This window comes from Microcaecilia unicolor, chromosome 3 (assembly GCF_901765095.1).
Source record: "Microcaecilia unicolor chromosome 3, aMicUni1.1, whole genome shotgun sequence".
NCBI classification, from domain to species: domain Eukaryota; kingdom Metazoa; phylum Chordata; class Amphibia; order Gymnophiona; family Siphonopidae; genus Microcaecilia; species Microcaecilia unicolor.
In genome coordinates this window covers 337,525,909-337,549,204 of record NC_044033.1, presented here as the reverse complement: position 1 = coordinate 337,549,204, position 23,296 = coordinate 337,525,909, and the positions used below count along the sequence as shown (strand labels likewise).

General features: G+C 46.5%; 1 protein-coding gene across 1 annotated transcript in view; it reads left to right on the top strand.

The window, feature by feature from the left end:
* Positions 1–668: 668 nt before the first annotated feature.
* LOC115464743 (vomeronasal type-2 receptor 26-like) overlaps positions 669–23,296 on the top strand; it is a 36,126-nt gene continuing 13,498 nt past the window's right edge. The window contains exons 1-2 of the mRNA XM_030195098.1: positions 669–1,451; positions 19,356–19,583. Of these exons, the coding sequence (XP_030050958.1) occupies positions 690–1,451; positions 19,356–19,583 (990 nt within the window). The 5' untranslated portion in view covers positions 669–689. The remainder of the gene's footprint in view (positions 1,452–19,355; positions 19,584–23,296) is intronic.

Genomic DNA, 23,296 nt, shown 5'->3' with positions numbered 1-23,296 from the left:
GCTGCTGTTCCCTGGAACAAAATCTTCAGTCAGCATCTTGTCTGCCAGAAAAGGTTGCAAGGCTGTTTAATTTATTCTCTTTTTGGCTTGGATTCAGTTAGGGGAATTCACCTTTTTTATTTCCAGTAAGTTTAAGTCGAGCTATTTGATAGTTTGGTTTGTTTCATTCAGCAAAACTTAACGCATTGCTTTAAGAATTTGGTAAGCAAACTACTGCTGTGTGCACCACAGCTACAAGAAGTTACATCAGCTCTTAAGTAACTTCCTGTTTCTGGGACCATCTATGGTACACACAGGGCAATATCCCTTTATTTGCCTTAAGAAACATAGAAACATAACTGTAGATAAGGGCCGTATGGACCACCTAGTCTGCATATCCTCAGTAACCACTAACTCTTTCTCCTAAGAGATCCCACGAGTCTGTCACACGCCTTCTTAAACTCTGACACAGTCTTCGTCTCCACGACCTCCACAGGGAGGCCATTCCACGCATCCACCATCCAGTACTGCTTTTCTGATACTTCATACCAATTGGCTTTGTCATACAATATATTTTCTCCTCTATTCTGTAGAGTATATTTATGTTCTAAATATTTGATATGTGACTGAAATATAATCTTATAACTAAGATTGTGATGAATTCAATCTTTTATTTTCAACAGATCAGTTACATCTCAGGGAATCTAGTCATGAGCGACACAGTTAAGTTTCCTTATTTCTACCGGACTGTCCCCAGTGAACTGCACCTTTGTGCTGGGATAGTCAAATTATTGAAGCATTTTGGCTGGACCTGGGTTGGTGTCATTGCGTGCAGTGATGAAAACAGCATGAGGGCTGTGCAGATCCTGAGAGAAGGGATTGAGCAGAGTGGAGGTTGCATTGAATTCATAGAAACCTTCCGTCAGTCCAGTTCACTCATGCTTCAAAATATAGCTAATATTTACAACACCATTATTACATCTTCAATTAAAGTGATTATTTTATATTGTAATAAATACCACACAAAGCTTGTAAGAAATACACGCATTTGGGAAGCACCTGGAAAGGTCTGGATCACCACAGCTGAAAGGTTATTTGCCTTACCCTCATACAGTGTTGAAAGGAATAACACGTTAGCTTTCACTGTGGGAAAGAAAAATATTCCAAGCTTTCATAAATTTGTTCGTGAGGTGAATCCTGCTTTATTTTCAAGTGATTCATTGACAGAGGCATGGTGGAAGGACCTTTGTAACAACCGATGTCCCAAGAGCATCCAAAGATCCTGCAGTAGTGATGAAACATCTAACTATGTCTCACACTGTGACATTGCAATCCTTGGGAGCACCTATAATATCTACAATGCTGTGTACAGCCTAGCACATGCACTACAAGACATGATCACTTCTAGTTCAGAAAATACCACCCTGTGGAGTGGAGAACGTGAGAGTGCTTTGGATTTTGCACCATGGAAGGTATTATCCTTTGATGGAGGAATGTTATTTTCAGAAAGAAGTGATAGTCTGTAATTGCAGGATGCAGTGAAGTCTCTATACTCACATAGATGCTTCCTACCCATCGTCTGAGATGTGCCCAAATGGAAAGGGTGTTGGAAGTGTGGAATGGCCTCTCAGTGGAGGTCATGGAGATGAGGACTGTCAGAATTTATGAAAGCGATGGACAAGCATGTGAGATCCCTTAGGAACAGTGGCGTAGCTAGGGTAGTTGACACCCGGGGCCGGTCATTTTTTAACACCCTCTCCCCCCCAAATCTAGTACAAGGCATACCGAGAATACAAAACACTCAGGACCTATATATAGAGCAATTGTACCATACCATAAGCAGTAATTTGTACGAGTCAGACAAGGAAAAGGAAAGCATCTTAAACACTACAGTGAACACTAGAACATCAATTCACTTATTGTAAAACGAAAACAGACAGAATAGTACAGATCGTCAATCCTGCACAGTCAATGCCAACCAAAAGCCATGTCTTTTTCACAAACACAGATACACCCTAATCCACTATAGAATAAGTAATAATAAACTTTCTATTTAGACAAAAATTAAACTGAACCCCCGATGCCAGACTCTATATACAATGCAACACCAAAGATACAGAAAATATCCCCTAGTACTGTGCAAAATATAAAGACAGCAGATGTAAATTTGAAAAAACTAACAAATACCAATCACCACTTTACAAATTAACAAATAGAAATAAAACAAATACAGAAAATAAAATACCATTTTATTGGACTAATACATTTAGCTTCCAGGGGCCAAAATCTCCTTCCTCAGGTCAATACAGTATAGTGCTGTTACAGTACCCTATCCTGACCTGAGGAAGGGGGTTTTGTTCACTGAAAGTTAAGTCAAAATGTATTAAAATTAGTCCAATAAAAAGATTACCTTATTTACGTGTTAAAGCAAAAAAATAAAAATATGTATTTTATTTACAGTTTGTTGTCTCTCGTTTCTGCTTTCCTCATCTTCTTTTCAGTCTTCCTTCCATCCAGCATCTGTCTTCGCTCTCTCTCTCTCTGCCATCCAGTGTCTGCCCTCTCTAATGTCCCTTCCATCCACTGTCTGCCCTCTCTCTCTGCCCCTTCCATCCACTGTCTGCCCTCTCTCTCCCTTCCATCCATATCTGCCCTCTATTTCTGCCCCTTCCATCCACCATCTGCCCCAGTCTGCCATCCAGGGGCGTAGCCACGGGTGGGCCTGGACGGGCCCAGGCCCACCCATTTTCCCTCCAGGCCCGCCCATCCGCATTGCTGTCTCCCTTTTGTCCCACGGAGGCAGCGCTTCCTTCCTGCCCTGTCTTCTCCCGAAGCTCCGCTGCATCGGTCCCTCCCTGCAAGTAGAATCCTCCTTCGCCGGTCGCGCTGCGCTGCGCTGCCATGCAATTGCACACGCAGCTACGCTCCTCCCCCTGCCGCGTTTATCTGGCCCTCTGTGATGTACTTCCTGTTTAGGGCCGGATGAACGCGGCAGGGGGAGGAGCGAAGCTCCATGTGCATGGCAGCGCAGCGCAACCGGCGAAGGAGGATTCTACTTGCAGGGAGGGACCGATGCAGCGGAGCTTCGGGAGAAGACAGGGCAGGAAGGAAGCGCTGCCTCCGTGGGACAAAAGGGATATAGACAGCACGAAGGATGCGGATGGGCGGACCTGGAGGAAAAATGGCTGAGCTGCTGGGACATGGGAGGGAGAGGAGGAAGGGGCTGGAGGGAAGGGAGAGAGTTGCTGGGACATGGGAGGGAGAGGACGAAGGGACTGGAAGGAAGGGAGAGAGCTACTGGATATGGGAGGGAGAGGAAGAAGGGACTGGAGGGAAGGGAGAGAGCTACTGGATATGGGAGGGAGAGGAAGAAGGGACTGGAGGGAAGGGAGAGAGCTACTGGATATGGGAGGGAGAGGAAGAAGGGACTGGAAGGAAGGGAGAGAGCTGCTGGATATGGGAGGGAGAGGAAGAAGGGACTGGAGGGAAGGGAGAGAGCTGCTGGGACATGGGAGGGAGAGGAAGAAGGGACTGGAGGGAAGGGAGAGAGCTTCTGGGACATGGGAGGGAGAGGAAGAAGGGACTGGAGGGAAGGGAGAGAGCTTCTGGGACATGGGAGGGAGAGGGAGAAGGGACTGGAGGGAAGGGAGAGAGCTTCTGGGACATGGGAGGGAGAGGAAGAAGGGACTGGAGGGAAGGGAGAGAGCCTCTGGGACATGGGAGGGAGAGGAAGAAGGGACTGGAGGGAAGGGAGAGAGCCGCTGGGACATGGGAGGGAGAGGAAGAAGGGACTGGAGGGAAGGGAGAGAGCTACTGGACATGGGAGGGAGAGGAAGAAGGGACTGGAGGGAAGGGAAAGAGCCGCTGGGACATGGGATGGAGAGGAAGAAGAGACTGGAGGGAAGGGAGAGAGCCGCTGGGACATGGGAGGGAGAGGAAAAAGGGACTGGAGGGAAGGGAGAGAGCCGCTGGGACATGGGAGGGAGAGGAAGAAGGGACAGGAGGGAAGGGATAGAGCCGCTGGACATGGGAGGATAGGGAGAGAAAGAGGGGAGATGGATGGAAGGATGCAGAGAGAAAGGGGAGAGACTGGAAGGATGTGGAGAGAGAGAGAGGGGAGACTGAATAGTGTAACCAGGTCCCCCTTCCACAGCACTACCTCTTGGGAACAGCCAATATGGTAGCAAGTTGTGCTTTCCAGTTGCTCCCCCACTGCTTTGCTCCCAGCTTCCCCCAACTCCACAACCGGGGCAATGCTGAGGCCACAAAAGCTCTCACCCTGTCTGCACGGGTTAGAGCCAAACCACCCACCTCCATACATTCCCCCCTTACCTTCTCCTTCTACCTCTGCTTTATTCCACTCCATCTCCTCCTCCTCCCCAAGCTCCACCAGCTGTTCCCCATCTCCAGGATCAGACCTCATCTCCCAATCAGTCATTCCACCCTCCCCCTCCTGAGAGTTCAGCTGACCCTGCACTGGCTTCTGGGGAGTGTAGTTTTTCTCCTGCATTACAGCTTTCCCTGGCAGTTTGATCCCTAGAGGGCGCCCTGCTCTCCTAGCTGGGCTGAATGACCGGGGATGATGCTGGCTGAAAGAACCACTATCCCCTCTCCCTCGTACCAGCCCTCCAGAGTGCTCACACACCCCCCGGCTCAAACGATTGCCAGTCTTCTCCTGTCCTGTACTGGCAATTCGAGAAAGAACATCCGCGTTTGTCAGAAATTTGCCTGATCTATGCTCCACCTTGAATTGATAGGGCTGTAAAGCCAGATACCACCTTGTGAGACGACCATTACTATTTTTCATCTGGCCTAACCACCTCAAAGGCGCATGATCAGTAACCAGAGTAAATTTACGCCCATCTAAATAGTAATGGCACATCTGCACTGCCCATTTTATCGCTAAACATTCTCTCTCTATGGTCGAGTACCGGACCTCATGGGGGAGCAGTTTCCGGCTCAGATACATCAGGGGATGTTCCTGTCCCTCGTGTACCTGAGACAACACAGCCCCCAAACCTACCCCCGAGGCATCAGCTTGCAGTACAAAGGGCTTATCAAAATCCACGGCTCTCAGCAGGGGTTCCTGACACAGGGCCAATCTCAATTCATTGAACACCCGAAGCCCTCCCTCCTCCCATCGTAGACTGTTGGGGGACCCCTTCTGAAGTTTATTAGTGAGGGGTGTAGCAATGGAGGCAAAGTGGGGTATGAACCTCCTATAGTACCCCACTAGGCCCAAAAAGCTCCTTAACTGTTTCTTATTTTTGGGGCAGGGAAAGTCCCGGATACTCGCTACCTTATCCCAGAGCGGAGTTATCTGACCATTCCCCACCCGGTATCCCAGATATTTAACCTTCTCCTGCCCAAAGCAACACTTTTGAGGGTTCAAAGTCAAACCTGCTTGACGGAAAGCCTCTAATACCGCCCTCACTCTTATCATATGAGAGGGCCAATCCTCACTCTGAATGATAACATCGTCCAGGTAAGCCGCCGCATATTGCTGATGTGGTCTTAAAACCTGATCTAACAACCGCTGGCAGGAAGCTGCTGCGGAATTAAGACCAAACGGCATGCGTTTAAATTGATAGAGCCCCATGGGTGTAGAAAAGGCTGTCTTAGGCTTGGCCTCCTGAGTCAGAGGGATCTGCCAATACCCTTTGGTCAAGTCCAGGGTGGACAGATATCGGGCAGTACCCAACCGATCCAATAGTTCATCGATACGTGGCATCGGATAGGCATCAGAATCTGACAGCGCATTAACTTGTCTAAAGTCGATGCAAAACCGCCACGTACCATCGGACTTGGGCACTAACACCACAGGACTTGACCATGGACTGACAGATTCCTCAATGACCCCAAAATCCAGCATCTCCTGTACCTGTCGGACCACCTCTTGTTTCTTTGGGGGTGAGAGACGGTAAGGTCTCTGTCTGACCACCCGGCCTGGCTCCGAGATGATATCATGCATGATAAGGTGGGTTTCCCCTGGGCAAGGAGTCAGGACATCCCGAAACTCCTCCACAAGTGCCTGAACCTCTTTCTGCTGACTCCCTGGCAATGTAGTCGCAATCTGCGGTTCTCCTGCCTTAAATATCTCCGTGATCTGTGGTCCTAATTCTTCCTCAGCTTCTATCCTAGACTGACCAAATAGTCCCCTTCTCTCCTGCCAAGGTTTAAGCACATTAATATGATAGGTCTGCCCCCGGCCTTGCTCATTCCTTACTAAGTAGGTGACTGGACCTAACTTCTTTTCTATGACAGCAGGACCCCTCCAGCGTCCCGTGAACTTATGAGGTGAGTCTGAAACCATGATCAAGACTTTGTCCCCCACCTCCAATGCCCTCTCCTCCCCTTTCCGGTCATAATAGGCTTTCTGATAATCCTGACTCCTCTCCCAGTGTTGCTGAGCCCCGCGGCTCAATTTATGCAACCGTTCCTTCAGCTTCACTAGATAGTTCACTACATCCCGATCCTCCTCTTCCGGAGGAACCCACTGCTCCCTTAACACATCCAACACTCCCCGGGGTGATCTCCCATACATCAATTCAAATGGTGATACGCCCAGAGAGGCCTGAACATTCTCCCTACACACATACAAAACAAATGGTAACAATAGATCCCATTCCTCATGGGAGGAACCTAACCCTTTCCTCAACAACATTTTCAAGGTTTTATTGAATCTCTCCACCAGGCCATTAGTCTGAGGATGGTAAGCTGCGGTCCGAATATGCTGTATCCCGAAAGCCTCCCACACCTGGGCCAGGGTTCGTGACATGAAATTGGTCCCCCGGTCGGTAATCATTTCCCTAGGAAACCCCACCTCACAAAAGATCCGAATTAGCTGGGCCGCAATAACTTTCGCTGAGGTGGTACGAAGCGGCACGGCCCAGGGATACCTTGTGGCCATATCCATGATCACTAGAATATAGGAATACCCCCTTCGGGACTTATCAATGGGCCCGATCATATCCATTGCCATACGGGTAATAGGAGTCCCTATACGGGGAAGGGGTCGTAGGGGCACTCTGTTCGGTGTTTGCTCTGATACCCTCTGACACTGACTACAGGAGCTGCAAAATTGTTCCACCTCTTTATACACCCCAGGCCAGTAAAATCTGTTTAATACCTGCCGGAGAGTATTCTGAACCCCCTTGTGACCCCCTAAGATATGATCATGAGATACCCGTAACACCAGGTCCCTAAACCCCCTCGGTACTACTAACTGTTTCTGAGGTTCCTTCCCTCCTGCTAAACAGGACAGCCGATATAGCAACCCCTTGTCACTAACAAACCGAGGGAAGCTGGTTTCTCCCTCTTGATCTACCCGCTCCCACGCATACTGCAATGTCTGGTCATCTTTTTGCTCTTTGGAAAAATCAGGGAATCTCTCTAACACCTGTTCCGTATCCCCTGGGAACCTCCCCTGATGAAGGAGCTCTTGACAATGCTGCCGCCTTTGCTCCTGACCTCGTTTCTTTTGCTGAGAGCCTTTCCTGGTCTTCCCCGGCCGCCCCATAACCTCTCCCTGGAATGGAAATACTTGTGCCAGGGACAGTTCCTGCTCCTTCTCCTGCCTCCCCTGGGCCCGGGTAGATACCAAGGCTTGCTTACCACCAAGGCAGTATGTGAATGGAGCCCAATCCCGTCCTAAAATGAGATCCTGAGGTAGCCTAGGAAGTACAGCCACCCACACCCACTGAAGGCCCTCCTGGTCCTGTATGTCTACTAGCCGGACCGGATACCTTGAGAAGGCCCCGTGTATGCACTGAATAGCCACGGACCGGTCTCTCTTCCTACCCTGCTGACCCCCTTTCCGGGCAATCTGCCCCCACAACTTCTGGGAGCACATTGTCTGGTCCGCTCCTGAGTCTAAAAGTCCTTCCACCGGGACCCCTCCTATCTTAACCCAATGCGTAAACTGGGGTTCCTTAGAGGGGGTTACCTGAGATATGAGCCCCAACCTGGCCCTACAATCCCTCCTCACATGTCCCGACTTCCCACATCGGTAGCACATTCTATCATGCTCCTTAGGACCGTCCTCCCTCCACCCAGATCCTTTGAACATTTTACCCCGACCACCCCGCCAGACCCCCTCTCCCCCCCCTGAGTATTGTGACTCCAGGAAGTATTCAAAGCCTTTGATAGCTTCTTCCAGAGTCTCACATCCCTTCCTGATCAAATTAACCCTGATACTGTCCGGTAGAGCCTCTAAAAACCGCTCCAGCACCAGATCCTGCATCAACTGAGTCACTGCCCTCTTATCAGGCTCTAGCCATTTGGTAGCCAAGTCCATCAGCTTCTGAGCCAAGGCCTTCGGAGTCTCCCCCTCCCTCCACCTCCAACTCCGAAAGCGCCTGCGATAAGTTTGTCTGCTTACCCCATACCGGTCCAAAATAGCCGTTTTCAGCTTCTGATAATCCACCACGTCCCCTGGCAGCAGGCTCCGAAAAGCTGCCAGGGCTTCCCCCGACAGGGCAGGAGCCAGTCTAATGGTCCATTGCTCTTGAGGCCAGGCAGCCGCCAATGCTACCCTCTCAAAAGTCCCCAGATAATCCTCAATGTCGTCCTGCTCTGTTAATTTGCCCCAAGGCAACCAATTAACTCGTCCAGGCTCCATGCTTCCAGGCACAGCTCCAGTAGCTGTAGCCTCCAACGAAGTACTCTCCTTCCTCGGTAGGGGTACTGCCCGTAACAATTCCTGCACCACCTCCAGCACCGGTTGTATCTGTGCTCGAGAAGCAGCCAAGGAATCCTCTAGAAGTCTCTGAGCCATTTCCTGCTGCTTTTGGAACTGGTGGGCCATAAAAGACAGCAGCTCCTTCGACTCCATGTCGTCTTAGCCACTGGTACCTGTGAGAAAGGGAAAGACAAAGAACACTCTCCAAGTGCGGTATTACCACCACTCTGGCCCTCTATATCCCCCTCCTCCTGGTTACCCGAGTCCCGTATATGCTTACCGGAACTCGGAGTAATAGACGCTTCTTTATCCGGCGGGTTGTTCAGATCATCCCACCACTGCCACCACTTTGTAACCAGGTCCCCCTTCCACAGCACTACCTCTTGGGAACAGCCAATATGGTAGCAAGTTGTGCTTTCCAGTTGCTCCCCCACTGCTTTGCTCCCAGCTTCCCCCAACTCCACAACCGGGGCAATGCTGAGGCCACAAAAGCTCTCACCCTGTCTGCACGGGTTAGAGCCAAACCACCCACCTCCATACATTCCCCCCTTACCTTCTCCTTCTACCTCTGCTTTATTCCACTCCATCTCCTCCTCCTCCCCAAGCTCCACCAGCTGTTCCCCATCTCCAGGATCAGACCTCATCTCCCAATCAGTCATTCCACCCTCCCCCTCCTGAGAGTTCAGCTGACCCTGCACTGGCTTCTGGGGAGTGTAGTTTTTCTCCTGCATTACAGCTTTCCCTGGCAGTTTGATCCCTAGAGGGCGCCCTGCTCTCCTAGCTGGGCTGAATGACCGGGGATGATGCCGGCTGAAAGAACCACTATCCCCTCTCCCTCGTACCAGCCCTCCAGAGTGCTCACAATAGAAAAGGGTAGAGAGATAGAGACACTAGATGGAAGGATCAGGAGAGAGGGTAGATGGGTGGAAGGATGAGGAGAGAAAGAGGGAAGACACTGGATGGAAGGGTAGGGAGAAAAAGGAGACCCCGGATGCAAAAGAAAGAGGGGAGCTGCTGGATGGAAAGAGGGAGAGGACAGAGTAGGGAAAGACTGAAGAATAAGAGGAAGGGGCATGTGGAGAACAATGGTGAGGAAAAGATGAAAAGCCATAGGTGGTGAATGGACAGGAAACCCTGGCAAGAGAAAGACGAAGGAAAGCAGAATCTAGAGACTGGGAGCAACACAATGAGAAAAAGTAAATGGCCATACAACAAAGGTAAAGAAAATAATTTTATTTTAATTTAGGATAAAGTAATATAGTACCTGTGTTAATAAAGTTTCAGAGACCAATACTTCCTTCCTTAGGTCAGGAGAGGATACCAGCGTTATGCTGACCTGAGGCAGGAGGTTTTGGCCTCTGAAAGCTCATTGAAAAGGGTGTTAGGCTTTTAAATAAATTTTCTGAAACCTGATGCACTGAAAAGCAGCACTTTACCCCTATGTGACAAATACATCTGATTAGTGTGACTAAATTTTGCTGGGGAAGGGGGAATAGAGAGACAATTTTGTGCCCACCCACTTTAGGTTCAGGCCCATCCAAAATTGGCAGTCTGGCTACGCCACTGCTGCCATCTCTCTCTCTCTCTCCCTTCCATCCACATCTGCCCTCTATCTCTGCCCCTTCCATCCACCATTTGCCCTAGTCTGCCCTCTTTCTCTCTCCCCCTTCCACCCACCATCTGCCCTTTCTCTCTGCCCCTTCAATCTGTCTGCCCTCCCTCTCCCATCTATCCATCCAGGGTCTGCCCTCCCTCACACTCCCCCCTTCCATCCAGGGTATGTCCCCTCTCTCTCTGCCCCCTCTTTTCAGCCCCCAGTTCCAGCCCCCTTATTCCACCTGCCCCTGGTTCCAGCCCCAGCCCACATCTCCCACCTGCCCCCCTTTTCAGCCCCACTATCCCACCAGTCCCCAGCCCTTTTCTTCCATTAGTCCCGAGCTTCAGCCCCCAGCCACTTCTCCCTGTCCCCTTTTCAGCCCCCAGTTCCAGCCCCCTTCATCCACCACATGCCTTGCATCCCCACTTTTCAGCCCCAGACCCATTCTCCCACCTGCCCCAGGCATGGACCCATTTTCCCTCCTGCCCCTTGTCAGACCCCAGTTCCAGCTTCAGACCTCTTCTCCCATCTGAGCACTCCCCTCTGAGCACCCCCACACCTCCCCAATCCCCTTCTTCCCATCTGAGCACTCCCCTCGGAGCACCCCCACCCCTCCCCAATTCCCTTCTCCCCTCCGAGCACCCATCTGAGAAACCCTCTGGGCTCACCCACCCTCCCTCCCCAATCCCCTTCTCCCCTCTGGGCTCCCCCACCTTCCCCTTCTCACCTCTGAGCTCCCCCACCCTCCCCAATCAACTTCTCCCCTCTGAACACCCCTCTGGGCTCCCCCACCCCTTCCCAATCCCCTTCTCCCCTCTGAACAGCCCCACCCCTTCTCCCATCTGAGCTCCCCCACCCCTTCTCCCCTCTGAGCACTCCCCTTCTCCCCTCTGAGCTCCCCCTCTCCCATCTGATCCCCCCCGACCCGGTCCCGTCCCTGTCCCCCCTCGTGGAGAGCCGACAGAGCCCTGTCTCCTGCCATCACCCTTCGTTTTTTTTTTAATCCATTGCAGCGACGCAGGCAGCGCTTCGCGTCTGCCCTGCGTGTGCTGTGAAAATAGAAAATCAAATCACCTCGTTAGCGTCGGGCCTTCCCCCGTTGTGTCCCGCCCTCTTCTGAGATAACTTCCTATTTCCTCGAGGGCGGGACACAACGGGGGAAGGCCCGACGCTAACGAGGTGATTTTCTATCTTCACAGCACACGCAGGGCAGACGCGAAGCGCTGCCTGCATCGCTGCAATGGATTAAAAAAAAAATGAAGGGGGCAGGAGACAAGGGCTGTCCGGAGCACCCCCCCCATCTGCTGACACCCGGGGTGGACCGCCCCCACCGCCCCGCCCTTCCTACGCCACTGCTTAGGAAAAGGAAGAGTTGGTGGTTACAGAGGATGAGCAGACTGGATGGGCCATTTGGCCTTTATCTGCCATCACGTTTCTATGATTTCTTGGGTATCCATAAAATCTCTCACTCTCTCTCTAAAATATTCTTCTTCAATGTTGGGTGTCCACTTCCTTCATGCTTTTCCAGGTCTCTAAAGCCCCACAGTAAACATCAGTTTTATACTCCAAACACATGATGAACCACTAGTCTCAATGCAAAAGAAGCTGATCCAATGTGGCCAGACCACAGAGTTCCTCATTCTCCACTTGTTCCTGCATCTTCCTCTACCATCATCAGGCTGTGTCCCACTGATTGCATGCACTGTAACATTTCCTCTGCGTCTTGCACTGACATGCAATTGTCGTTGGCCCCTCTACAGTGAACTCGCAAATCAACACAAACTTTGTGTTCACTTTTACCAGTTGTGCACATATAGGATGTAATTTCTTTTGCTGCTGCTGCTATCCTGGGCTGAGTAGTCTTGGAACATTGGCACCCATTTATTCTCATTCCTCCTCCTTTTCTCTACAAAAAGCAAAAACATTTTATGGTATAATTGAATATTTTTCATATGACTACTTTGGGTTTAATCACATTGCGGCAGTTACTCAGACAGTGGGAGAGAGCCCAGCTAACTCCCGTGGTAAGCAGTCAACCTGTATATTCAATGCCAGACCATTTCCGGTGACTAGCATTGAATATCCGGTGTATTTTAGCCTTAAAGTTAACGTTGATATTCAAAAATAGTTGTTAATCTATAAACCGACTAAAGATATACCGGCTATATTGAACGATATAGACGGTTATCTCCTAGGTGAAAACCAGGAATATATCGCCGGTTAGCCAATTAAGTGCCCCCTAGTCTTAGTATTTTTGGAAAGAGTAAACAAGCTCCTACCCAGTTAAATTACCTGTGCTGGGTTATCTGCTGGTATTCAGTGACATTTAACTGGATAGTGCTGCTGAATTTCAGGCAAGAAAAACACCAAAGCCAAAACCTGGAAATCAGTCCTACCTTTGGCCAGTTTAAATTACTGAGTTACCCCCGGATTCTATATAGCATGCCTAAACATCGGCGCCAAAATTGGCACAGATTCCATAACAGTGCAGGTAATTTCACAAGCTAATGAGCCCTGATAAAGCATTTAACTAGGAATAATGAGCACTAATTGGCAATGATTAGAATTTAGGCACACAACTTACTAAGTGTATTCTTTAATGATGTGCACTGAACATCTAACACATGCAGGTCAAAAAGGGGCGAGGTTATGGGCGTGGAAATGGGAATTACATGGGCATTCCAAAGTTAACGCACCTAGTTATAGAATATGGCCTAGTGCGCCTAAATCTATGCACAGGGATTTATACAAGTTGATGTAAATGGATGCACATAGATTTAGGTGCTGAAATATGAACTAAATGTATTACACATAAGTGTTGCCATATTGGGACAGACTGAAGGTCCATCAAGCCCAGTATTCTGTTCCCAACAGTAGCCAATCCAGGTCACAAGTACCTGGCAAGATCTCAAAACAGTACAATACATTTTATGCTGCTTATCCCAGAAATAAGCAGTGGATTTTCCCAAGTCCATTTTAATAATGGCTTATGGACTTTTCTTTTAGGAAGCAAAACTTTTTTAAACTCCTCTAAGCTAACTGCGTTTACCACATTCTCAGGCAACTAATTCCAGAATTTAATTACACGTTGAGTGAAGAAATATTTTCTCTGAATTGTTTTAAATGTACTACTTTGTAGCTTTATTGCGTGCCCCCTAGTCCTAGTATTTTTGGAAAGAGTAAACAAGCAATTCACGTCTACCTGTTCCACTCCACTCAGTATTTTATATACCTCTATCATATCTCCTCTCAGCTGTCTTTTCTCCAAGCTGAAGAGCCCAAGCCGTTTCAGCCTTTCTTCATAGGGAAGTTGTCCCATCTCCTTTATCATTTTCATTGCTCTTCTCTGTACCTTTTCTAATTCCACTATATCTTTTTTGAGATGCGGTGAACAGAATTGCGCACAGTATTCCAGGTGCGGTCGCACCATGGAGCGATACAAAAGCATTATAACATCCTCGTTTTTATTTTCCATTCCTTTCCTAATAATATCTATTCTATTTACTTTCTTTGCCACTGCAGCACATTGAGCAGACGGTTTCAAAGTATCATTAACAATGACTCCTAGATCCTTTTCCTGGCCGGTGACTCCTAACGTGGAACCTTGCATCATGTAGCTATAGTTCGGGTTCTTCTTTCCCACATGCATCACTTTGTACTTGCTCACATTAAACATCATCTGCCACTTGGATGCCCAATCTCCCAGTCTCGTAAGGTCGTCTTGCAATTTAGGGTTGGATTGATGGTATGGTTTTGAGTTATGTGTGTAATTACAGAATAATTTTGCTCCCCGTGTAAATTTAGGAGCTGGATTTGCAATACTTTTTTGTTGGTGCAAATGGCTGCTGCATAAATTTATGGCACCTAAGTCCATGACCCAATTATAGAATACACTTAGCACTGATTTCAGTGCTGAGTTTTTAGGCGCCATGTATCGAATCTCCCCCTTAAGGCTGAACATCATCTATTAACAGGTTAAGTGCTGACTGGCCCCCGCATACCCAGACATTTAGGGAGAGATTCTATATACTGTATGTTGCCTAAAATATCAGCGCAGAAATCAATGCCGACTAAGCGTATTACATAAGCGGTGCCTAGATTTAGGCATGGTATTTAGAATGTGCTTAGTTGATATCTCAGTGCCTAAACCTACATGCCTCCATTTACACCAGCAAAAACATGGTGTAAATCCCGGTGCATAGATTTAGGCACACTGCGCCATATTCTATAACTATGCGCATACATTTTGGAATATCCTTTGAAGTTGATGTAAACACCGAAGAACCACTCTTCACAAACTCAAAATCAAGGGGAATACAGTGAAGATGACACAAGAAAATGGTCTTGAGATGATGTCAAAATATCCAAGTTTATTGTGTAACTCAATATGCACAGAAAAGTCCAAATGGATCAAAGAGACTCGATATGGCTTTGTTTTGGCCAATCGGCCTGCCTCAGGAGTCTTTTGTATTCTCAAGGAAATTCCATGGAAGAAAACTGTATCTGTCAATCTGCTGTCAGATAAGCATTTGTGTATGGAATTCAGTGTTGGGAAAACTACGTAAAACGTTTTGAAGAGGCGATTCCTCACAATGTAATGTTCCCAACATTGAGTTCCATATACAAGTGTTTATCAGATAGCAGATTGACACAGTTTTCTTCCATGGAATTTCCTTGAGAATACAAAAAACTCCTGAGTTCCACAATAAACTTGGCTTTGTTTTACATCATCTCAAGACTATTTTCTTGTGTCATCTTCGCTGTGTTCCCTGTGACACCCATGAAATGCCCATGTCCCCCGCCCATAGCCATGTACTTTTTTGCCTGCATGTGTTAGGCATACTGCATTACAGAATGTGCTTAGTGAGTTGTGCACAGGGCTGCCGAGAGACTGGGCCAGGCCCGGGACAAGGCCGCCCCCTCCACCCGCCACCAGGCCCTTTCTCCACCCCTGGGCCCTCTGCACTGACCTTAAGTGCCTCACCTTCGAAAGCGCAGCAAGCAGCGGGAGACCACTCCTTCCTTCTGTGTCCCGCCCTCGCAGAAGTTATGTCAGGCGAGGGCGGGACACGGAAGGAAGGAGTGATCTGCCGCTGCTTGCTGCGCTTTCGAAGGTGAGGCGCTTAAATTCAATGCCAGGGAGCGACGGAGGGCGGGTGGCGCCGGGTCCCCCCCTGGAAGCCCAGGCCCGAGGAATTTTGTCCCCCCCCTCTCAGCGGCCCTGGTTGTGCATGCAAATTCTAACTATTGCCAATTAGTGTTCATTATTGTTTGTTAACAGCTGCTCTCAATTTATTTTATTACATTTGTACCCCGCGCTTTCCCACTCATGGCAGGCTCAATGCAGCTTACATGGGGCAATGGAGGGTTAAGTGACTTGCCCAGAATCACAAGGAGCTCCCTGTGCCGGGAATCGAACTCAGTTCCTCAGTTCCCCAGGACCAAAGTCCACCACCCTAACCACTAGGCCATTCCTCCACTCCATCAATCAATACTGATTATCCTGTTAAGCCAATTAAGTTGTGTGCTGTTATAGACTACATTTGGATTTCGGCACAGATCTCTAGGCACACTATATAAATCCGGGGGTTAGGGGGGGAAGTCTATAAATGGCACCTAAAAAATTGTCACCAAAAAAATGGTATTCTATAAGCTGTGACTAAATTTCAGTGCAGTTTATAGAATTAATTCTTAAGCAGATAGGTTGCATGTAAATGTATGCAGTGGCATTTGTCTTCTGTGGTCCCACCCCAGCCTTTCATCCATGAACACTGAACAGAAATATTTGTTTAGCAGTTCTGCTTTACCCTTATCAGTTTTGTTCATATTCCTCCCCCTCAGCATTGAGCCTCACAATGCTATTGCGGCAATTCCTCCTGTCGCTTACATATCTAAAAAATGTCTTGTCCCCCAATTTTACCATATTCGCTAACTTTTCCTCCATTTGCCTCTTTGCTTTCCTGATAGCTTTTCCATCTTCTCTGAGCTTTTCTATGTATTTTTGTCTTCCTCTTTCTGAGTCATCTTACAATGTATAAAGGCTAACCTTTTTTTCCTTAACCTTTTCAGCTACTACATTTGAGAACCAGAGCAGCCTTCTTTTCCTCTTATGTAATTTTCTAACATAAAAATTTGTTGCCTTTAGACGTTTGTTGCCTTTCAGTTTCGCCCACTGCTGTTCTACTACCTTCAACTGTTCCCATCCAACTAACACCTGAGACATTCTCCCATTTCAGTAAAGTTAGTTCTTTTGAAATCTAGGGCCTTCAATCTCAAATAAGCCTTCTCTTGGAGGGTCATGGAATAGGAGGAAATGACCTATTGTGGATTAAAAACTGGTTGAAGGATAGGAAACAGAGAGTGGGGTTAAATGGGCAGTATTCACATTGGCGAAGGGTAGTTAGTGGGGTTCCTCAGGGGTCTGTGCTAGGACCGCTGCTTTTTAATATATTTATAAATGATTTAGAGATGGGAGTAACTAGTGAGGTAATTAAATTTGCTGATGACACAAAGTTATTCAAAGTCGTTAACTCGCGACAGGATTGTGAAAAATTACAAGAGGACCTTACGAGACTGGGAGACTGGGCGGCTAAATAGCAGATGATGTTTAATGTGAGCAAGTGCAAGGTGATGCATGTGGGAAAAAAGAACCCGAATTATAGCTACGTCATGCAAGGTTCCACGTTAGGAGTTACGGACCAAGAAAGGGATCTGGGTGTCGTCGTCGATAACACACTGAAACCTTCTGCTCAGTGTGCTGCTGTGGCTAGGAAAGCGAATAGAATATTGGGTATTATTAGGGAAAGGTATGGAAAACAGGTATGAGGATGTTATAATGCCGTTGTATCGCTCCATGGTGCGACCGCACCTTGAGTATTGTGCTCAACTCTGGTCGCCGCATCTCAAGAAAGATATAGTAGAATTGGAAAAGGTGCAGCGAAGGGCGACTAAAATGATAGCGGGGATGGGACGACTTCCCTATGAAGAAAGACTAAGGAGGCTAGGGCTATTCAGTTTGGAGAAGAGACGGCTGAGGGGAGACATGATAGAGGTATATAAAATAATGAGTGGAGTGGAACAGGTGGATGTGAAGCGTCTGTTCACGCTTTCCAAAAATACTAGGACTAGGGGGCATGCGATTAAACTACAGTGTAGTAAATTTAAAACAAATCGGAGAAAATTTTTCTTCACCCAACGTGTAATTAAACTCTGGAATTCATTGCCGGAAAATGTGGTGAAGGCGGTTAGCTTAGCAGAGTTTAAAAAGGGGTTGGACGGTTTCCTAAAGGACAAGTCCATAAACCGCTACTAAACGGACTTGGAAAAATCCAAAATCCCAGGAATAACATGTATAGAATGTTTGTACGTTTGGGAAGCTTGCCAGGTGCCCTTGGCCTGGATTGGCCGCTGTCGTGGACAAGATGCTGGGCTCGATGGACCCTTGGTCTTTTCCCAGTATGGCATTACTTATGTACTTATGTACTTCCTGCGTGTTAATAATAAACCACACCATCCGGTGATCACTAGATGCCAAATAATCTCCCACTGTAACATCGGTATCATTCTCCCCGTTTGTAAGCACCAGTTCTAGAATTGCTCCATCCTGCATCGGTTCTGTCACCCACTGCTACAACAATTCCTTCTGTAGAGAATCTAAGATCCCTTTGCTTCTAGACGACCTCACAGCAGGGACACTCCAATTGAAGTCTAGCATATTAAAGTCACCTATTAGTAGTACCTTCCCTCCCACTATGAGCTGCTGTGAGAGGTTGTGGCAGCCATTGTGGCAGGGATACAGGTAGGCCCATGGGGACATATCCAGACCTGGGGGGGTGTTGAAGAAATGTTTGGGAGGGTTGGAGGCTTCAAATTGCAGTGGGTTTGGGGAGGGAGAGGGAAGACGGTGGGCAGCTTCATGGTCATCTGGGGCCCGCAAAACTGTCTTATATGGACCCCAGCTGATTATCGTCTGTGACTTATATAAGCTCTGCTGGCCAGCCCCACAGAAATTAGCCCTCAATATTTAGTTCTGGTGCTTGGAAATGGCTCAACACTGAATATAAGGAGCTAATCTAGCTGGTGACCTTTAGCACCTAAAAAAAACGATGACCATCGCCAGCTCAATATCTTGGGGGATTATTTTTTTTGCCATGTTATCAATAGAAATCAAACAAAATAAAACATGGAAAAGAAAATAAGATGATACCTTTTTTATTGGACATAACTTAATACATTTCTTGATTAGCTTTCGAAGGTTGCCCTTCTTCGTCAGATCGGAAATAAGCAAATGTGGTAGCAGGTAGTATATATGAGGGGAACATCAAAGCATTACTTGACAGTCTGCCAGAGTGGGAGGGTGGGGGTATGCATGGGGACATCAAAGCATTTAATTGTTATTCCAACAGGATGGGTGTTGGTAGGTGAGAGGAGGGTAATAAACAGAAAGATAAACAGAGAAATACAGCTTTATGGTTTATAATGGGTTAGAAAACCCAGATCCTTATTGAGTCCTGTCTGTTGGGTGTTAAAATATTCAATCATTCTTATTTCAAAGGTGTTACGTTCCTGTATTGTTTTAAAATTACCTTTCAGTATTCTTACTGTGAAATCACTGGTGCAGTGTTCTGGTCTTATAAAGTGTTGGCCCACACTTAAAATGCTTTACAATGAATATTTTTGGTCAGTTACATGTAATAAGCTGTGTACTCTGTTTTTCACCTAAAACTCGATCTTAATAAAGCACATACATATATATGTTTTATATATATAGACATTGATATAGTTATAGCTATAAATATACATAAGTACATAAGTATTGCCATACTAGGACAGACCAAAGGTCCATCAAGCCCAGCATCCTGTTTCCAACAGTGGCCAATCCAGGTTACAAGTACATGGCAAGATCCCAAATAGATAGAGATAAATAGAGAGAAAGATAACCATGTACATGTGCCTGGAATAATTTTACAGATAATATCCTTTATATGATGTTGATTTGAAATGAAAGCCCATCCCTACAATAAGGAGCAAATTGCAAATGCTTGGCATTAGGAGTATAAACCTGCAGTGAACTAATAAAAATGTTTTGCTTTCCATTAGCTTCATCATTATCTGAAGAACCTTCATTTTAAGAGTGTTCTGGGTGAGGAATTCTTTTTTGATGAGAATGGTGATCTTGCCATTGGATATGATATCATAAGCACAGTCTATCTACCTGATGGGACACGAAGTCATGAAATTGTTGGAAGTTATAACCCTCATGCTTCATCAGGGAATGGCTTCACCCTCAATGAGAAGGCAATTGTGTTGGAGGACTTGTTCAGCCAGGTCAGATGTAAGATAGAAACTACATTGATGATGTGTTCTGTTGACTAATAGATGCCACAGGGGCATTGGTGATCACCTCTGAAGCCCCACTGTTATTCTTTGAATGCGTACTGACCACAGCATGACTGAAATTGGTATAACCATGACTACAAATGTCTTTTAAAGTTGTCAACTTGCTGGATCTTGTACAAGCCCAGAGTTTGGTGTGTTTGTGGTCAACAATATCTTGCACCACAGACTGCCTACAATCAGGTGTGGCACTGGAAGTTAAACCCAGATTGGATTTCTCAACAACAGGTGTCTTGTAAATGTCATGGTGAAGTGGGAGCTCTGGGATTTTTTGAATATGAGAGAGTAAACTAGCTGTGGTTCTCCAATGGTAGGAAATGACTATCAAACCAAATAGAAATCAGCATTATATCTTCCAAACGCACATATACAGATTGGGCCCAGAACTCCAGCAGAGAGCGCGCATTCTCAAGGTCTTCAACAATGCACCTTAGTTTACCATTGCCAATTTTGAGATAATAATAATAATAATAACAACAAATGTAATTATAACCCACATTATCATAAAATTCAAAGTGAGGAATATAATTACATACATAATAAAATAACGCATGACAGCAATGCATCATGAGACAGATCAGGTTGTTACATGACTTTAGTTTTGAGGGAGTACTCTAAAGTGATCCCAAGGTACTATTAGTCTCCTTTACTGATGGCACAGGCCAAGGCATGAAACAACATCAACTGTATGCATTATCTTAATCTTGATCTCCTAGGTTCCTAAATTTTCACCACTATTAATTTAACTAGATTTTTGCCCTCAGGTTGGATACTTTGTGGTGAAATTCAATACTATGCTCCTATATTTTTTTCTCCATCTTAAATTCACCCCCAAGACCCCCATAATTTCAGCTCCTAACTTTAACCAGGCCTTCTCAAGTTATATAGTTCACTCTTCTCCATTATCAGGATTAGGAACCTAGGGCAGCCAGTAGTTATTATCTATTGGTTTTCTTTATGTATCTCATTTACCTCTTGTCTAGGATATATATTTTTTTCTTTTATGCAGTCTTTGTCTTTTTTTAATTGGAATTATTAATCGCATTACATTAGGAACACAAAAGATAAAAATAGCACTTTATAAGAAAATTAACCAACAAATTATGAAGGAAAAAAAAATCTTAATCAAACTAGTGCATGTAGGCCAAATCAAGGTAAAATCTAAAAACATTATCAAAAATATAACAGGAAAAATTTGATTTATTTCAAATATGCAGCTAAAAAATCCATCACATTATAGTAACATAGTGAATGACAGCAGATACTCCACGAGTGGAGAAGTGGCCTAGTGGTTAGGGTGGTGGACGCTGGGCCTGGGGAACTGAGTTCAATTCCCACTTCAGGCACAGGCAGCTCCTTGTGACTTTGGACAAGTCACTTAACCCTCCATTGCCCCAGGTACAAATAAATACCTGTATATGTAAGCCACATTGAGCCTGCCATGAGTGGGAAAGTGCAGGGTACACATGTAACAAAAAAAAATAAAGACCTGCACGGTCCATCCAGTCTGCCCAACAAGATAAACTCATTTTACACGGTATGTATATCTGAGTTTGATTTGTCCTTGCCATTCTCAGGGCACAGACCGTAAAAGTTTGTCCAGTACTAAGTTCTGCTGCTAACGTTGAAGCCCCTTAACATTTACACTCCAGCCCATCCCTATCTATTCAGTCATGATCAAGGCTAGACCTATATCCTACTCTTACACACAAAGAAATCATCTTAAAAGGGAACATTATCACTCAAAAAATTCTCCAAATGGAGAGGGTCAAAAAAGGTATATTGATTGCCTTGCCAGAAAATTAAACTTGTACAATGGAACAAAGGTTCCACCCACTTGAGAACTTTTGATTTCAACCGAAGAAATAATTTCCTCCTGAGCTGCGTAGCCCTAGCCACCTCAGAAAACATTAAAACCTTTTAACCATAAAAGGATATATCTTTTCTCTTAAAGTTTTCAAAACCTTAATTTTATCCTTCTATGCAAAAAAAAAAGTAACCAAGTAGTAATATTATCTGAAGATATTTCTAAGAAAGTAGTCAAAAGCTCCTTCTTCAGAATTAAGCACACGTATTTTACCAGGAAGATGCTGTCTCATATGTTTTATATGTCATATATCAACCCTATGCACTGTGCTCTTGTAACCATATGAATACCATAAATAAATAAATAAAATCATTATTTTTTAAGGGGTCAATTTAGGATCCTGACTCCAAAAATATGGCCGTAAAACCCTCTGAAGCATAGCCTTTCAATTTCTAAACATGGTCACTGTTATTTAGTAGTCCAATGAGTATTCCTGCAAATTCTATATAGTGTGATTAGAGATGAGTGTGCAAATGTGGGAGTTTTCTGATTTGCACGTGCAACTCAAATGGTTCACAAGCAAATCAGCAACAATAATTGAATGTTAAGAACCAATAATTTGCACTAATTTGAATTTACATGTACTACTATCTAAGCGTATTCTATAAAGTAGTCCACATAAATTCTACCCTGTGGATTTCAAAAGTGGGTGTGGCCATGGGAGGAGCATAGGGTGTTTGTTGCTGTTCCTGCCTTCCAGTTATTGTCTTGTAAGCTTTCAGCTTGTCTTATCCTGCTTGTGTCTGCCCTGGTTGTCTTTAGCTTCAGTTCCCTTCCTGCTTGTCTCTGCCTTGCAAGCCTTCAGCTTGGTTCTGACCCTGCTTGACTCTGCCCTGGTTATCTTTAGCTTCAGTTCCCTTCCTGCTTGTGTCTGCCCTGGTTGTCTTTAGCTTCAGTTCCCTTCCTGCTCGTCTCTGCCCAGCAAGCTTTCAGTCCAGTCCTGTCCGGATCCAGTCCTTGTCTTGCCCTTTTCTGGACCCAGTTTTAACCTACTTCTGTGTTTGCCTTGTCTTTCATTTCTGGGTCCCAGCCCCAGTTTCCGAGTCTTGCCTTGTCCTGTCTGGGTTCCAGTTCTGGCCCTTTGCCTTCTTTTCTCTGCCTTGTCTGGCTCCAGTTCTCGTGTTGTCCATTCTGTTTAGTTACTTCTGTCTTGCCTTGTTGCGTCTGTTAGTCCAGTCTGTTCTGATTCCTGCCTGTGCCAGCCCAGGTGTTTTGTCTGCCAAAGCTCCGGTTTTGGTCCAAGGGCTCACCAATCTTGAATCCTGTTTGTGTGAGAATCCTGAATCCTGTTTCAGAGTCCAGCATCCGGTTCTAGCCAAGCCAAGTCCATTCCTGCATCCGCTTCCAGCCAAGCCAGTTCCAGCATCTGGTTCCAGCCAAGCCAAGCCAAGTATGTTCCTGCATCCGCTTCCAGCCAAGCCAAGTCCGCTCCAGCATCTGATTCCAGCCAAGCCAAGTCCATTCCTGCACCCGCTTCCAGCCAAGCCAAGTCTGTTCCAGCATCTGTTTCCAGCCAAGCCAAGTCTGTTCCTGCACCCGCTTCCAGCCAAGCCAAGTCCGTTCCAGCATCTGGTTCCAGCCTAGCCAAGGCTGTTCCAGAATCCAGTCCTGCTTTTTCAGTCCTGCTCATCTACAGCTTCAATCCCCATCCTGCTAGTTCCGGTCTTGTTTGTACCAGCCTGTCTGTGTTCAGCCTCGCTTCCTGTTAGGTGGTTCACCTACTGCTGCCGCTCACTGGCAATGGCCCAAGGGCTCACGACTCCTGACTTTGTGACAG